Raw genomic sequence first — 18,489 nt, 5'->3', positions numbered from 1 at the left:
CGAGCCGATATCACTTGAAGCTGCTAGGGAAACTTCAAGTCGTTTCTGCGGCATACATGTAGAGGATTCGGAACATCTGCTATGCCATTGTCCGGCAATTTCTAGAAAAAGAATACAGTTCTTCAACAAGGGGCTGATTGAACCCTCTGAAGTTTGGAGAACAAATCCCAATATGGTAGTACGATTCATCAGACCATAATACCGCATTGGGAAGACGCGGGCAGTCAAGATGATGCAATTGCTCTACATAGCAATGATGCGAACAAAGCTATATCAAATATCACACTAGATCTAACAAATGGTCGCAGTGATTAAAATGCTAAATAAGGAAAAAATCATAAAAAGAATTTTCGTTGGAACACCCGGATACCCATAGTGTTATACACCAATCGACTAAGTTCGACGAATTGAGGTGATGTCTGTGTCAGGGGGCCGAGAGTGGGTAGGACAAGTGGGACATGTCCTACACACACATTTTCTTGGGTGTGGGATTGTCAAGGCATTGTCCTACTCATGACTATGGCTAGAACATATCATCTAGGTAATTATTTCACTTTAGTTTTAGGTCTTATTTCTAAATCTAAAAACCAGTATTTTGCCCTGGATAATGGCGGCGAGTGAGTGCCTTTTTGACATTCAAGAGATAGAAAATATTTACACTTTTTAATCAATGTAGGCCCCGATTCATTGAAATACATTGGCACTCACCCCGGAATCTACAAACAAAACAAAATGTCAAATATTTTCTGTTATGTTCTGCGAGTTTTCTGGTAGGTTTCTCATGTATTAATAGGTATTTTATTCTTGATTTACTTTCTAGATTACTCCTTATTTTACTTTTTAGAGTATGAAAGCCACAAGGTAAGGACAAATCTATAATAATTATGATCAGTGTTTTTTTCTAGAGGAAAAGAAATCTGCAACCAAACACCTAGATAAGGCGATACCCAGATAGTTTACGTCTGGAGTCACTACCCTCGACTCACTGAAATCTCCCGAAACTAACTTCCTTTGCACCCTCTTTTTGCCGATTCCCCCGGCAATTCTTCAAGAGTCACTGTAGAGCATTTCGCTTACCTACTGCTTTGCTTCTGCGTGCACATCGACGCCTCTTATACTTTTCCTATACCCTACGTGTGCCCAAAAGTATTTCTACACTAACTGTGCTACAAAGCTCCTCTTCCAGGGCGGCTGAAGTGTCCGCATCCGATTGGCAGGTTAACTTACAGGACTAAAGGCCTCTTACTAACAACATGTCGCCACCTTTAGCAGACCACTTATACTGTATGAGACTCACTGACCCTTAGCGACAATGGCAATGAATATACTACGGGATAACAACAAGTGTATTAAGTATGTACACATTCTTCTGCTTAGTGGTTCCAAGTTGACCAAGATTGTTTAGCTGGACAATATATAATATAATTTTTAGGTCAGATGGTATTGGTTACTGCAAACGTAGTTGATTTCAGTGAGTCTAGTGTAGTCCATTCAGCCTTACACTATATCAGTATCACCTCACACAGGTGTCTGGTTCCAGATGAGTGCCAATATTTTTCAACTAATCAATTATTATTGATAAAAATTTGTAAATATTTTCTACCTTCTGAATGTCAAAAAGGCACGCACTCGGCCGCCATTATTGAGCGCAAAATACTGGATATAGTGACCTGCATAATAAAAAGCCAACTTTGGAGATTCAGATCTCGGTTGCGTCCCAAGTAACACAGAAAACATTATTATTAACGAAGATCTAATAATAATGTTGAATAAAGGTCGGGAAAATGAAATACAAAACACGTTATGTTCAAGGAAAGCTAGGGAAAGGTTTTTTCAAAACATACAGCAATTTGATCATTGAAGATGTTTCATGTTGATTTTTGACATTTGTTTGGTTATTTGAGATGTTTCGTTTTACATTCTCACAACATAAAACATGTCTACAGGAAGATTTTACGAACAAAATCATAACATGTTCATTTTTTGACATTTGTTTTGTCAGAATATATATCCTAATGATAGCACTTAAGCTAAAGTATGCATTTCGAAAGTAATTTCAACATCTTTTAAGATCAATGCAATGAACGTTCTTCATCGACCCTGTTGTTTATCGAGAACTCGCCATATTGTTTTTCTTTTGCAGATTTGACAATTTGTTTACATATCAATTTCAAAATTATGCCTTTTGCATAGTTATATTTTTCTTCAATCAATGGCACATGAATTTAGGAGAAGCAAAATGAAAAGTTAGCTAATGAAACATGAGCCGCATATAATATTTCAACAGCGACTTCGAAACAAATTTGATTTATTTATTCAGTTCGTATATTTTTATTAATATTATTAAAATGGTATTCATCATTTCATGCATGCTTATTTTCATTCGTTTTTTGTATGAAATTTATTCCTTTGAACGTGTTGGTCAACATTTTAGTTTTGGTATTCAATTTGACAGAACCATGTTGAGAGTCGGTCATTGAATACATCATCAGTACTTAAGTTTAGTATTGTGAATGTGCAATCCAAAACAAGGTTGCAACTGAAAGATGTTGAAAATATCAATAATTTTTACGCTGTTTGGGTCGTGTGGAAGTAATGAAAGCAGTTTTTTTTATACCAACACGTAACAAATTATATGTTCGAAAGATGTATATTTTACACTAATACAACCAACTGCGTTACTTAGGAATTTGCCCAATTGAACAGAATATATGAATCATGTACAGCGATATCGATAAAATTTTCGAATAAAGCCTTTGACCAACGACGAGTAGCCCTCTGGCAACTATACTTTTTCGTCACTTGATCTGTCACATCAACTCCATCTTTATTTTTATTGTACAGCGATACAACATCTGGAAGCTGAAAAGGCCGTAAACACGTGTTCTCGGCTTGCAGTGGGCGAGTGATTGCATCGTAAATTCCTTCCCATCCCCGATAGACCGTGAGGACATGGCCAGTAGATCTGTTCAAATTTTAAAAAGTTTCTTAAAATCGACCGGTCAACTGGTATTCACAATTCTTATGCTAAGATAGACTTCTGGTGGATATTTCAGCTCAATTGGTAGAAATTTAGGTGTGCTTCAAATCGATTTTGTGTTTTCGTTTTGTGTCCCTAAAAAATCGTAACTCTGAGTGGGATGAACGAAATCCATTGCAACAACAACTAAATCTGAAGGAAAGCCATACTTATCCTCCAAAACTTTGTAGAACATTGTGTTATAATCGGAACAGATCTTCTACGCATTTCAACAGGTTTCGTCCTTCGAGATACTCAAAAATCAACATTTTTCATTGATAAAAGGCCTATAAAGTCTACATCCAGATATTTTCTTGTATTGAATTTGTCGGGATTTTGCAGCTACACATTCATTTTAGTATAGCACGGAATTAAATCTTAAGCGGGTATCAAACAAAAATAGTAAAAAATAGAGGAGTGGAGGACATTTTAATTAGCTTAATTGATTGCCTTATTACAAAGACTTGCACGTTGGCAAGCATTTCCATCGAACAAGTTACCATTGCTTTTCAATGATCGTCATCAAATATTTTTGGTTGGAACCTGAAATGTTGAGACAAAGTAATCATTGGTGACTTGGTAGATTGTCATTCAATTTTAACATCATGCTGCAACGGCAAGCGTATCTGGTGCAGTTGGTAGTGCGTTCGGCTGATAATCAAGTGTTATGAATCGAATCCCACAAAAATTTTGTTTGTAATTTTTTTTAAATAGAAACTGACAAGAGCAATTGTTTGTAACATCAACCCCGTTATAATTAATGAGATGAGTTTGTTACTTCTTGATATGGATTTGCAAAATGCTAACATCTTCTTTCAAACTTAGATGTACATGGACATGATATAATTAGAGGCGAAAGTACAGAAAGTTGATAGTATGGCATGAAGATTCCTATATAGAAGTAGATTTGTACTTCCGCCTCTAATTATAATATAAACATGTACGTTTAGGTTTGGAAGATGATATTAGCTGCATTTCCATATTAAGAAGATTCTGTAAAAAGTTGAAAAACAAAATTTTTATTCAATTTCTGTGCGATTTCATTCATAACACATTGTTTATCAGTCGAAAACCCTACCAACTGCACCAGATACGCTTGCCGTTGCAGCATGATGTTAAAATTGAATGACAATCTACCAAGTCACCAATGGTAACTTGGCAATGGTAACTTGTTCGATGGAAATGCTTGCCAGCGTGCAAGTCTTTGTAATAAGGCAATCAATTAAGCTAATTAAAATGTGAATCAACTCTAACAATTTTCTACTATTTTAATTTGATACCCGCTTAGGATTTAATAAATTTAATTCTATACTAAAATGAATGTGTAGCTGCAACTTCCCGACAAATTCAATCCAAAAAATATCTGGATGTAGACTTCATAGGCCTTTTATCAATGAAAAATGTTATTTTTTGAGAAAGGTACACTGGGGAAGTGGAAAAGGAAAAATCGATAGTGCATGTTTGATTTAGTGTACAACCAAATTAAATGATCTAAATGCATTCAATCAAAATGGGCTATCATAAACAGTCAATTTTGCACCAACTGTACGGTAATTCATACCATTTTTGTTGGTTGAAATGGATGGAAAAAGATTTAAAAATTAGGAGTTGTTTTTCCACTTAACCGAGTGGAATGGGGTAAGTGAAAAACCCATGTTACCATGACCTTCAATTGTGAAGAGTAGTTACATATAACTAAAATCAAAACGGTTATTGCTCTGAGTATCTTTTGTTGAATAATTTCATTGGCTTAACGGAATAGGTCCTAAAGGAATTCTCGTAATAGCTAGTGAAGGGCTGGTTTTGCCTTCTCGAACATTAAGTGTACGTAAAATTTATAGGTTCGCCCCAAAGATGAACTTTTTATAGGAAAAATGGGGCTTACAGGGTTATAAACTAATCAACTTAGTTTAACGAATTGAGAAGATGTCTGTGTGTGCGTGTTTGTATGTATGTGTGTGCGAAAAAAACGTTCAAAATTATCTCTTATTCTTAAGCATTTGTCCTTAATCAATTTGTTCGCACAAAAAATTGCATTCAACGGCAAAACTTGCTTTAAATATAAATAAATGTGAATTATGGAATATATTTACATGTATAATTTGGTATTAATCGATAGGTGGATTAATCAGGCTTTTTTCTGATGTACATTAATCCAAATACCACTGAAATCACAATGATAAGAAAGAAGGAACATGTTAAGATTCACAGCCATCAAAACAAACCCTGAAGGGAAGGAAATAATCGCGCGATCAGAACATTTTCCATTTCCCCCGCATTGTTTGATACCAAGGGTAAGTGTAAAATCTTTAAATTATTTGTTTTAATGGTACAAACCACTACAAATTGAATGTGATTAGTTTAATTGTAATAAAATGGTCACCTATGACATAAATTCACTGAAAAAAGGGACAATGTGTGCAAATAAGAATTGCTTTTATGAATGCAAAAATTAACTTTTCTTGAAACCTCAAATGACAGCTCAAGCGTTAACTGTGTTAGTGTATGTAGGGTAACCGTACCCTTAGTGGAGGTAGCACCAATAGTGGAGGTAGCACCAATAGTGGAGGTAGTGGGGTTTTAATGAGATTTATCATATTTATATAGTTTACGATGGTTTCAGTTGATGCGTCGTGCTTAAAATATCCTGTTAAATGCAACTTATCTTAAGATTTCGCTTGTAAAACTATTGAAAACAATGATTTTCCTTAACAAAATTGACTCCCTTGCACCTATAGTGGTGCAACTGTACCAATAGTGGCGAGTCTCATAAGAAACCAATGGATAGCACCACTATAGGAACCAAAATTAATTTTTACCGCCACTAAAGGAACAGTGTACCCATAATGGTGCAAGCAATATTTGATAATTATTGATGTTAAATGACATCTATCTCAATTTTGTTAACAAATTTATTAGTTTATCTATTGACTAAGCTATTAAAGCAGTACATTTCCAATAATTATCAATTTTGAAAAACTATTTTCTTTTGTGGATCTATTAATACCTTCACTATTGATACCGTTACCCTATAATACAAATTTTAATATAGTATTAGTGTGGGCATCAAAGTATAGGCTTGCACAATGTTATGGTGTGGTAAAAATTGTAAAGTATGTACAATTACAATTTTTCGAGTCGATTTTTACACTTACCCCCTTTTTCCACTTCCCCCAGTGTACCTTATCTCGAAAGACGAAATCTGTTGAAACGCGTAGAAGATCTGTTCCGATTATAACACAATGTTTTCGAGGATAAGTATGGCTTTCCTTTAGTTGTTGTTGTAATGAATTTCGTTCATCCCACTCAGAGTTACGATTTTTTAGGGGCAAAATCATGCCGAAAACACAAAATCGATTTGAAGCACACCTAAATTTCTACCAATTGAGCTGACATTTCCACCAGAAGTCTATATTAGCATAGGAATTGTGAATACCAGTTGACCGGTCGTTTTTAAGAAACTTTTTGAAATGTGAACAGATCTAATGGCCAGTGCCGTTATCGACCATTCAAAAATACTAGAGCTCTCGGACTGTGCACATTGAGGTTGGAGAGAAAATCCCATGCTTTCATCCATTTATTCCCTGTGAAATTGCGATTGTTCGGTCGATCACGGAATAGCAACTACGAAATGCACGATCATCATGCTCATGCTCAATGAGGGGTCCCTAAGAAAAAAATGATAATTTGTCAACAACTTCGGAAGGCAATGTCTAAAAGGTCAAAATTTGAAATGGCAAACAATAACTTAATTCCCCGTCGAATGCAACTTCTTGCGTGTAAATCGGTCAACGCTTATTTCCGAAAAGCTCATATACAATGGTTAGATGCGCATAAAAAAAAACATAAATTATAATACTTACAATAAATTATAACTGAATAATTCGAAGAAAATGCATAAAAACAGCATAAAAATAAGTTTGTTGATAACCTCAGTGATATTGAACGATTTGTCAATAAAAAGAGGGTGCCCATAACCGAGCCAATAAAGATGCCCACAACCGAATTTTGCAGCGTATCAGGAATGGGACGAAAAACATTTTTAAGCTGAAATTTTGATGGCAATTGTTATTGAACCACAAAATAGACTAAATTTACCGTATGAATAAGCATTACAACTCACTTTTTTAATTCAATCACACCATTTAATGACACTTTGAAAAAGGTCAAACAAAATTTTCTTGTCGATTTACATGTAGAAAAAAAAATTGTTGTGTCTATCTAGTTTGGTATTCTGCACAAAACATCGTGTTTAGATAGCAAATGAATCACAGATGTCAGAATAACAGTATCTGCTTTCTGTCAAAAAATACGTGGGGGTGCCCACAACCGAACCACCATCCCTACTATTCCGAAAAACTTTGTAGTACAACATTTTATTTCTAAAAAATATTGTTTTGCCGTAAAATGCATCTTTCCGCGTAAATATGCATCCTGGGCCATATAGTGTATAGCGGGAATAAAAAAACGACTAGTGTTAATCATTTACCATGAACGACAAATAGAATTGATGAACGGCCAAAGGATCCAGTAGACTTATCAGAGTGAACCTTGCGCTGATTCTTTAGCCACTGCTCAGGGACTGCAAACTGTAGTGAAAGTCACAATGTTTGGATTTAATAGAAAAGGATTATTTTTCAGACGTTTTCTTTCATTTTCATTAAGTGAGATTAAATTCAGTAGTTTTTTGTCGTCGACAAGGCTCATTGTACAGATATGATTAGAATCCCAAGTAACATTTTGGTTTTATTATGGTCTTGTAGAGTAATGGTCGTCAAGAGCGTTATAAAACTAAATATGTTACTTGGGATGTCTACATTTAATTCAGATTCCATAGATTCATTTCAGTTTTCAGCTGAATTTATGTGATGACCAGAGCATCAAAAATTCATAACAAGTCGCTTTCATTTACACTGAAAATCAAATTGCGAGATAACGTTGGTACGATACATCCGATCACAATTTTCTTCTGTTAGTGAGGTCCGTTTGTTCATTTATATGAACATAAAATTTTATATGTACATCAACATGGAATCACGCTAGTATTGCAATGAAACTACTTTTGGGAGTCGAATTCATAATGCAAATCTTTTTGTAGAATCAAACACATCAGATCATTACGCAATCCTTACCAACGCCATTCCTGGTTTTTCTTAATCGCCAAAGTAAATACTCCCTCCACGAACAGAACACCTATCGGTACACAAAGACACCAGTAGATAGGATCCTTTTTATTCTGAGTCACTTGCCAGATGGCTATGAAACCGTGGGTACTGAAAATTATGCGTGTTATAATTGCCTTGATAGTGGCCAAAAGCTTTGCCATTTTTTCTTTCAGATCACAGCAGAAAAATTGTTTCGTGCCACTTTCGGTTCCGAGCTGAATCGAATCACGGTTGAATGGATACTAATGTGGTTCGGTCATGGATCAATCGAATCGAATAATATTTGATTCGTCCATTTACGTATAAATGGTGCATAGTGTAGCAATATCCAAGAGGATGTCGAAAAAGGAATCAAAATCAAATGACACTGAAAAGTCATCGTGCAACAAAAAGGCTCGAAGCAGTGAGTTGCAGATTTTCAACGCCGCGAAAGTGTAATGTGCTAATTTATCCAACATGTAGTGGGGATAACAACGTCTGGCTAGGAGAATAATATGCTTTGACTTTCACTTATGTTGCTTTGAATTCCGAACTAGTAATATATACATTCAAATTCTTAAATTCTAAAGAAAATGGGTCAGCAATACATATGGATATAGTACAAAATTAAGCATCATTTCAGCTTGTAACCAATTCAAAATTACTGTCGAAAATGGCGGTAATATTGAAGCTTTGTTCTATAAAACGGAAGTTTTGCAGGTCGTCGTTATACTAAGCTTAGAAAAAAAAGCACGGAAAGGAAGAATGCGTGTTTCAGAAGGATGGAACGCCTTCTCATATACAATATTGACATATTGGACATATTGAAATCGAAAACTATTTCTTCTTCTTCTTCTTCTTATTGATAGTACATCCCCAGCTGGGACATTGCCGAATCGCAGCTTAAGCACTTCCACAGTTATTAACAGTTATTAACTGCGGTTTACTGATCCAAGTTATAATTTGTGCATTTTATATCATTAGCTCGTGTTGATACTTTTATGCCCAGATAAGTGGAGAAAATTTCCAAACCCAAACTGCTTACTGCTGAAGAAAAACAGAAAAATTGGGAAACAATGCAAATTGCACTATATTTTTTGGTTTTTCAATGTTATCGGTGTGTTATGAATTCAAGAAGTAGCAACCTTATCTTAGTGTTTGCTTGACAAAAATGAACATTTTTTGTAGCGCTAATGTTTAACGATTTATGAGCCTTCAAGGCCTGGCGTAGTCAGGCAAATTCAGTGAGTCATTCCGAAGAAGGTGTAATAAGGCTGACTGTACAAACATATCAATGGTTGCTACTCCGTGATTGATCTGAACTGGTGCAAATTGCACTTTGATCCAAAAAGATAGTGGTTGGGATTTACCAAATATTCTCAAAGTGCACATTTCAGCAGCTCGAAAATTATGATCAATAACGGTGCCGGCAAAGTCCTTACAGTCAGTTGGGAAAGGAAGGGAATGTTAGTGTGTAGTAATTGTTGCTACTAGAGACTGAGAATACCTCTGCATCTCCACAATTACCATGGGAAGAATGTTGTGATTCACCATGGAAAGTGATGTGACCTATGCGACTTCTATTCTACTGATGAGTACAGATCTTTTCTCAGTTCGTTTAAAATAACATTAACTACTGGATTAGAATAGAATCAAGAATAAACATTAAAGAAATCATAGAATAGAAAAAAAAATATATGATCTTATTCATAAAATAGCATCTTGTAGCAGTTTGTCTTCTGCAGGAAATAATACTCTTAAAGGTCATAATTCTCCAAAACATGGTTCATGGTCTCTCTCCAGGGACGACTCAATTTACAACGAAAAATTTTAATTTAAAAATCAAAATGGTTACACGAAACATTAAATTTTCGGTCACCTATTATATGCAAGCGAAAAATATCAATAAAGGGTCCTCTGCTTTTTAAAGATTTGGAATGAGTAAAAAAACATCAATTATAAAGAAATAAAGTTGGGAAACCGAATAATATTTCCAGTAAACTATCCTAACTAGTTGCAGGTTTTATGTTTTTTATAAGGGTTTTCTATCTTTTAAATCTAAGTTCAATTTTAAGATTAAATAGCTACAGTCAAAAATGCCTTTTTTACAATGAATGATACAATATTTCGAAGAAAAAACAATAGTTTTACTAGAACAGATAGGCACTTGATTAAAACCTTGGACATGGCATAGGGAGCTTATATTTATGCAGGATATCTGTATGCATTTTGAAAAATTTCAAAGAAAATATGGGTTTATTTGCATTATATGACAATTCTTCAAATATATTTTGCGTGAATGGAACAAAAGCTTATCCATGGAGGGACCACAGCAAAGTGTACGAGAATATAAAAGGTGTTGAAAAGAAAAGGTGGAGGAAGATTGTAGCAAGAATATATTCTTGATAGTAAGAATAATGAAACTAAAGCCACATATCTGTACCCTTGATCTTACGTAGCCTCCTTTCAAGCTTAACCTAACACATTATTTCAATTTTCCTGAAAATTTATATAACACACATTTCCGACGGAAAGTCATCCAAATATTCTATACAGCTAGTGGCTATAGCTCAAAAACCATACAAAACAAAATATAAGCAGAAACATTTAGTATTGCAAATGTTATCTAATCTCCCGCATATTTCCAATATATATTCCATAAATCCAATCTATATCAAAGATTCCGTATCAAAACAGGCCGTTTCTTCAACTATAGCATCATCAACGTGCACTGCTCACACGAAGGGAGACCCGACGACGAGAAAGAAGCGTTCTATTCACAGCTGGAGCAGACATACGATGGGTGCCCACTGCGGGACGTCAAAATCGTCATCGGTGACATGAACGCTCAGGTAGGAAGGGAGGAAATGTATAGATCGGTCATCGGACCGGATAGTCTGCATACCGTATCGAACGACAACGGCCAACGATGCATAAACTTTGCAACCTCCCGCGGAATGGTAGTCCGAAGCACTTTCTTCCCCCGCAAGAATATCCACAAGGCCACATAGAGATCACCTAACCAAGAAACGGAAAACCAAATCGACCACGTTCTAATCGACGGTAAATTCTTCTCCGACATCACGAACGTACGTACTTACCGCAGTGCGAATATTGAATCCGACCACTTCCTCGTTGCAATATGTCTGCGCTCAAAACTCTCGACGGTGTACAACACGCGTCGGAGTCGTCCGCCGCGGCTAAACATTGGGCGGTTACAAGACGGTAGACTAGCCCAAGACTACGAGCAGCAGCTGGAAGTGGCACTCCCAACGGAAGAGCAGCTAGGCGCAGCACCACCATGGCTGGATAGATATTCGATCCGTCATTGGAAGCACCGCAACCGCTGCACTTGGCACGGTGCCCCCGGATCAGAGAAACGACTGGTATGACGGCAAATGTGAGCAGTTAGTTGAGGAGAAGAATGCAGCATGGGCGAGATTGTTCCAACACCGCACAAGGGCGAACGAGGCACGATACAAACGGGCGCGGAACAGACAAAACTCGATTTTCCAGAGGAAAAAGCGCCACCAGGAAGATCGAGCCCGTGAAGATGCGGAGGAACTGTACCGCTCTAATAACGCACGAAAGTTCTATGAGAAGTTGAACCGTTCACGTAAGGGCCACGTGCCGCAGCCCGATATGTGTAAGGACATAAACGGGAACCTTCTTACAAACGAGCGTGAGGTGATTCAAAGGTGGCGGCAGCAATACGAAGAGCACCTGAATGGCGACTTGGCAGACAACGGTGGCGGTATGGTAATGAACCTAGGAGCACACGCGCAGGACATGCGACTTCCGGATCTCGAAGGAAATCTCCAGGAAATCCAGGAGGAGATCGGCTGGCTGAAAAACAACAAAGCCCCTGAAGTTGACCAACTACCAGGAGAGCTGTTTAAACACGGTGGTGAGGCACTGGCTAGAGCGCTGCACTGGGTGTTTACAAAGGTTTGGGAGGATGAGGTTCTCTCGCAGGAGTGGATGGAAGGTGTCGTGTGTCCCATCTACAAAAAGGGCGATAAGCTGGATTGTAGCAACTACCGCGCATTCACATTACTGAACGCCGCCTACAAGGTACTCTCCCAAATTTTATGCCGCCGACTAACACCAACTGCAAGAGAGTTCGTGGGGCAGTACCAGGCGGGATTTATGGGAGAACGCTCAACCACAGACCAGGTGTTCGCCATACGTCAGGTATTGCAGAAATGCCGCGAATACAACGTGCCCACACATCATCTATTTATCGACTTTAAAGCCGCATATGATACAATAGATCGGGACCAGCTATGGCAGTTAATGCACGAAAACGGATTTCCGGATAAACTGATACGGTTGATCAAGGCGACGATGGATCGGGTGATGTGCGTAGTTCGAGTTTCAGGGGCATTCTCGAGTCCCTTCGAAACGCGCAGAGGGTTACGGCAAGGTGATGGTCTTTCGTGTCTGCTATTCAACATCGCTTTTGAGGGAGTAATACGAAGGGCACTTTGAGAGGATGGAGGAAGCCTACATCAGACTGAAAAGCGAAGCAAAACGGATTGGACTAGTCATCAACACGTCGAAGACAAAGTACATGATAGGAAGAGGCTCATGAGAGGTCAATGTAAGACACCCACCACGAGTTTCTATCGGTGGTGACGACGAAATCGAGGTGGTTGAAGAATTCGTGTACTTGGGCTCAGTGGTGTGTGGCATTGGACAGGCCTATTATCATGAACAGGTCTAGCATGCATGTGTCAAATGACAGATCGTGTCAGTCATCGTGAGTATACACATTCGCAGTCAGTCGATCCCACCTTCCTCCCGAGTGCAGCAGTGCAAACATGATGGGTGACAAATATGCGCGATGTTGAATTGCACAAGTGGTGACCGCCGATAACGATACCAGCAGAGAAATTTGGAGTTCGCCGTCGTACCAAACTGACTATTTACAAAACGCTTATTAGACCGGTAGTTCTCTACGGACACGAGACCTGGACGATGCTCGTTGCTTACCATCTATGGTAGGGTGCAGATGGCGGACGGTAGGTGGAGGAGGCGAATGAACCACGAGTTGCATCAGTTGTTGGGAGAACCATCTATCGTTCATATCGCGAAAATCGGAAGACTGCGGTGGGCCGGGCACGTAGCCAGAATGTCGGACAGTAATCCGGTGAAAATGGTTCTCGACAACGATCCGACGTGAACAAGAAGGCAAAGTGCACAGCGGGCAAGGTGGATCGATCAGGTGGAGGACGATTTGCGGACCCTCCGCAGACTGCGTGGTTGGCGAAGTGCAGCCATGGATCGAGCTGAATGGAGAAGACTTTTGTGTGCAGCACAGTTCACTTCGGCCTTAGTCTGGTAATAAATAAAAATATCAAAGACACTATACTGGATGTAAAAAAACAAGTTGGTAATTTTTCAATAAAAAAACGAGTATAATTTCACCTTTTCAACCTGCCTTCTACTTAAAATGTTGAAATGATATATATTTTTCCCCTATCAACATTGAACAAAATTATATTATTTTTGTAGAATCTGATAGAAAGCGACACCCCGCTATAGAGAAAGGATAGGTAGAAAGCAGGTGCCAGATAGATTTTACTACTTTACTACTACTAATCAGCCAATAATATAAAACGCATAATACTACGATTAAACTGTTTGATCTCGAAAATTGCACAGTTACACAATCTACAAATAAACTAAGACAAGCTCGGTGGTCTAGTGGCTACCGCTTCTGCCTTATACGCAGAAGGTCGTGGGTTTAATTCTAGGCTCGTCCCTTTTCTACTTTGTATTTCTATCTTATTTCCTTCCGTGTTTCACGTTCTACCAAAACGATTCCTACTGTTATAACCTTTCCACACAATCCCAAAACCTCCCGTGGCACCTATGAGAGGTCGTAGAGTTCTCTGCATCTTTCTTAGATTAGCATTCGCAAGGACGTGGCCAGGACAGATCTCGACTATGTATTGGAGGGTACATTGCTTCCATCTAAGAGATAGTGATTAGTCCCGAATCAATATCTGTGGTAACGGATGAAAGTGATGCTACTCTTGGCTTGTACCACCTACGAATTTGTGCAAATTGCTCAATGCGAATGCTAATGCTAGTTACACAATCTACAAATAAACTAAACAGAATAGCAAAAAGAAGGTCTGCTGCATCAAATTAAACTGGAAAATATGGGCTGGATCCAGCAAGGGCACTACATCACTACACAAATACACATAATATTAAGAAAATAAAAACACTTTTTAGAATTGCCAATATATAGTCTAAAAACAAAAATGAGCGGAATCACATGTTAAAATCAGACTGGAAAATTTAGCAACCTCATTCCGAAGAAGGTTTCATAAAGCGTATTTATTCGGAACTGTTTGGTCTAAAAGGTGGGGCAACCAAACACTGTATTCAAAAAGCAAACTGTAGCACAAAAATTGGCCCTAACGGCAACGCGAAAACAAAATGGAGGCTGGGTGACGTCAAACACGTTGAAACATATTTTAGACATAAATGATTGATTTTTCGGGTTAGAAATTAGATTTACTGTCAACACGAAAATCCAGCTTTCCACGCTCGGTAATGGCGGCTTGCCGGTGTGCAAAAATCAATCGGTCGCTGTACTGTTTGACACTAGCTGGAGGAAAACTCACTGCCGAAAAGGCCTTTTTTCCCTTCCCCTCTCCCAGGAACGCCAGTGGGCTTTCCTCCAGCTAGTGTCAAACAGTACAGTGACCAATTGATTTTTACACACCGATAAGCCGCCATTACCGAGCTTGGAAAGCTGGATTGATTTTTTTATTAAAAACATCTGTTGATAAATACACAGAGCAAAAAAAAGTTGGGATTTCTACATTTTCTACTTTTCATTTCAAGAGTAAGGGAAAATTGGTATTTTGAGTAATACAATGTTTGAATTGAAAGAAAAATATTTGAACTGAATGCTTTTATCCCAGTGTAAAATTGTGATTTTCACAATGAGAACAATTAAAACAAAATTTGTAAAATAATCAAAGTTACTTCCATTTTTAATCTTTCTGGCAACCATGACAACAAGAAAATAAAAATTAACTGGCAGCCCATGACGATCTGTCAAGTAGGAAATTTGGGAATGTTTGTTTACCAAATTGTATTTAGCCCGGCCAACACGAGCCACTTTTTGATGGCCGCTCTTTTGTGCGATAGCGAACGAAATCTTCGCTAAACCATATCCAAGGAGGACGAGCACGTTGCAACGGTGGATACGAATAAAAATTCCGTAAGTTTGAGCCCTTAAACGATATTTTAATGTAGAGAGAAATTTCTCGACTTAGATTTTGTTTTGAAATTTATGCTTGCGTTTTCAGATAGACTCCAACTCCGACACTACCTCGTCGCACACAAAGAGCCAAACACAGAGAGGATTACGTTGCTACGCTGGAAACGGACCGCGACAAGCGGTTTAATTTTCTACTGGAACAAACTCCCACTTCATGCTACCGGCCCCGGCAAAGGGATCATTGAGCAGTCCATCAGTCAAGGCGAAGGGAAACCCGAAGAAAGGAGGCGACCGAGAAGAGGAGTAACCCACCGCGAGCACCAGTGGCGACGCGGGAGAGTGAGTAGTTTTGGTTTTGTACGCAATATCAAGGGAACGTCCACAAATTACGTAACGCTTAGAGGGACGCGGGGGGGTTGAGTGAAGTGTGACGATCCATACAAAATTTGTATATGTTTTATATAAAAAGTGTGACATAGGGGGGAGTTGAAAAAGTCCTTGTTTTGCGTTACGTAATTGATGGATCTTCCTCAAGGGTGAATTCAGAGGATAGGCCATAAGGGGGTTGAAATTTCACAGTTTTTTTAGGTTTTGCAAATTTACACTTATTTCAATTTTGTGCGGTTTTAAGAGGAAAACAATGTTTGTTTTTTTTACTATCCAACAGTTTGAGCCTTGTTATATTAGGTCTGGTTTATTCCAGGGGTAATCAAAATTTTAGAACAGCACGATTTTTTAATTTTCATGCTCTTTTTCTTTTGAATTCAATCGAAGGGTTTTTGAAAGTTCTTTTATTTCCTTATGAGAATGTAAGAAAAATAACGTTTGAACCTTTAACATTTATTTGCAGCCATCGCCATCGAAAGACGGAACAGGAAGAAGATGAGGAGCTATTAGCGGAAACGAATACTAATCCAAAAACGGTATTCCACTTTGAAGCATCTCCACCGTGTATCAAGACTGGCGAGATGCGAGACTACCAAATAAGAGGTCGGATGATTTCGCTGTACGAGAATGGAATCAACGGAATTTTAACCGATGAAATGGGTCTGGGAAAGACGCTGCAGACAATTTCCCTGCTGGGTTATTTGAAGAGCTTCCGAAGCAATCCTAGACTGCACATTGTTATCGTATCCAAATCGACGCTGCAGAGCTGGGTCGACAAGTTTGGACGGTGGTGTCCTTCGTTGCATGCAGTTTTCTAGACTGGAGACCAGGAAACTAGGAATGTATTCATCAGGGATGAGCTGATGCCTGGGAAAAGGGCAATCGTAGTGCACCAACCACCCTTACCTGTTGTATGGCACTAAGCCTGGCTCACCATACACTAGCGATTATCATTTGATGGAGAACAGCGGAAAATGGTCGTTTTGGATAATTTGTTAATCGAACTTCAGGAGCAGGAATTTCGAGTACTGGAAGACTACTGCTACTGGCGTGGCTATCAATACTGTCGTCTGGATGGTGAAACACCCCACGAGCATCGCACGAAAATGATTGGCGATTACAATGCTGAGAACAGCCGGCGGATTGGGCATCAATTTGGCCACAGCCGACGAAGTTATTATCTACGAGTCCGATTGGAACCTTCAGATGGATTAAAAGCTATGGATCGTGCTCACAGAATTGGACAGAAGATGCAGGTCCGTGTGTTCTGTGTTATTACTGAAAACACTGTCGAAGAGAGCATGTACGGAGATCCAGTTTAAACTGGATAAATTGGTCATTCAACAAAGACGTTTAGTGGATAACAAAACCAATAAACTCAACAAGGATGAAATGTTGAATATCATTCGATTCGGCACCAATCACGTTTTCCGATCCAAGGATCACCGACGACGACATCGACCGTATTCTGCAGAAAGATGAAGAGAAATCCGCAGAGCAAACTGCCAAGCTGGATAAAATGGGCGAATCTTTACTGCGTAGTTTTGCCTTGGAAACTGAAAACCTCGAAAACCGTTTGGTCTATCAGTTCGAAGGAGAGGATTATCACGAGGAACAAACGCTGCACGCTCCGAGCTCCTGGATTGAATCACCAAAACGCGAGCGTAAAGCCAACTATATAGTTTGTTGATGTGTACTTCAACGAGGCTCTCCGGGTGGCCAAACCCAAAGTACCGAAAGCTCCCCATCATCCGAAGCAGCCAATCGTTCAAGAGTTCCAGTTTTTTTTCTACCGATGCTGTTCGAAATGTTCTACCAGGATTTGTAAAGCGGCCAACTACAAGGTCCCAGGAAGCCGGACCTACGCATGGAAGCAACCAAGTAGTGGGAGGAACAGCGTAAGATCGATGAAGCGAAGCCGCTCAGCGATGAGGAGCTGCTCGAGAAAAAATCGCTGCTGGCGCAAGGATTCACCAACTGAAACAAACGAGAATTCAATTATTCAATGCCAAAGCAGGTGGAGGGCAAAACACGGTAAGACGTGAGCCAGCAATTTTTAATGTTTAATGTAACAAGTCTTGTTTTTTTTATTACACATAAATGTAAATAATAAATAAAATGAAAACGAAATATTTAATTTTGAATACGCCAAATTTTATTCTGACATACTAGACTCAAATTGACAGCGGATATTACTTATTATTTTGAAAGCTAAACTGTTAAATCGAAAGAAAAATATACATTTAGTTTTGAGAGTAAAATGTCATTTTGAAAAGTCATCTCCTGTAACAGTTCTCACCGAAGTGACATTCTTGCACTTGTGGATTTAACAGTCTTATACTTTCTACTGAAAATCACTAACTAATTTTCTTAACTTTACCAACGTTTTCTTAATTTTACCAACGATTTTTTTTTGTGTGTAGTGTGAGATGAAGTTTTTCAAAATTTTAACCCTACGTATTTTAATGTTTTTTTTTACTAGAACGCTGCGTCCTGGCGAATAGAGTTCCTTATGCGCATATATGTTTGTAAAATAATATTGCGACGAACAAATCACAATAATCACATAGTAGCGAAAGCCTTTGCTGGTGTTATAGTGATGATCTATCATTCTCCCTTGCTCACGAATTAATTCAACGCGATCAAGAAAAGCTGATAGAGATAGGATGAACATGTGCTCAGTGAGATGGAAA

General features: G+C 38.5%; 1 protein-coding gene and 1 pseudogene across 1 annotated transcript in view; one reads left to right on the top strand and one right to left on the bottom strand.

The window, feature by feature from the left end:
• The window catches only part of LOC134220758 (transmembrane protein 26), a 39,870-nt gene extending 31,525 nt beyond the window's left edge, over positions 1 to 8,345 (bottom strand). The window contains exon 1 of the mRNA XM_062699864.1: positions 8,152 to 8,345. Coding sequence (XP_062555848.1) covers positions 8,152 to 8,345 — 194 coding nt within the window. The remainder of the gene's footprint in view (positions 1 to 8,151) is intronic.
• Positions 8,346 to 15,358: 7,013 nt separating this feature from the next.
• On the top strand, positions 15,359 to 17,834 carry LOC134222034 (chromatin-remodeling complex ATPase chain Iswi-like; annotated as a pseudogene).
• Positions 17,835 to 18,489: the final 655 nt, after the last annotated feature.

This window comes from Armigeres subalbatus, chromosome 3, assembly GCF_024139115.2.
Source record: "Armigeres subalbatus isolate Guangzhou_Male chromosome 3, GZ_Asu_2, whole genome shotgun sequence".
NCBI classification, from domain to species: domain Eukaryota; kingdom Metazoa; phylum Arthropoda; class Insecta; order Diptera; family Culicidae; genus Armigeres; species Armigeres subalbatus.
The sequence above is the reverse complement of the archived record's forward strand: the minus strand, read 5'-3'. Positions and strand labels throughout refer to the sequence as shown.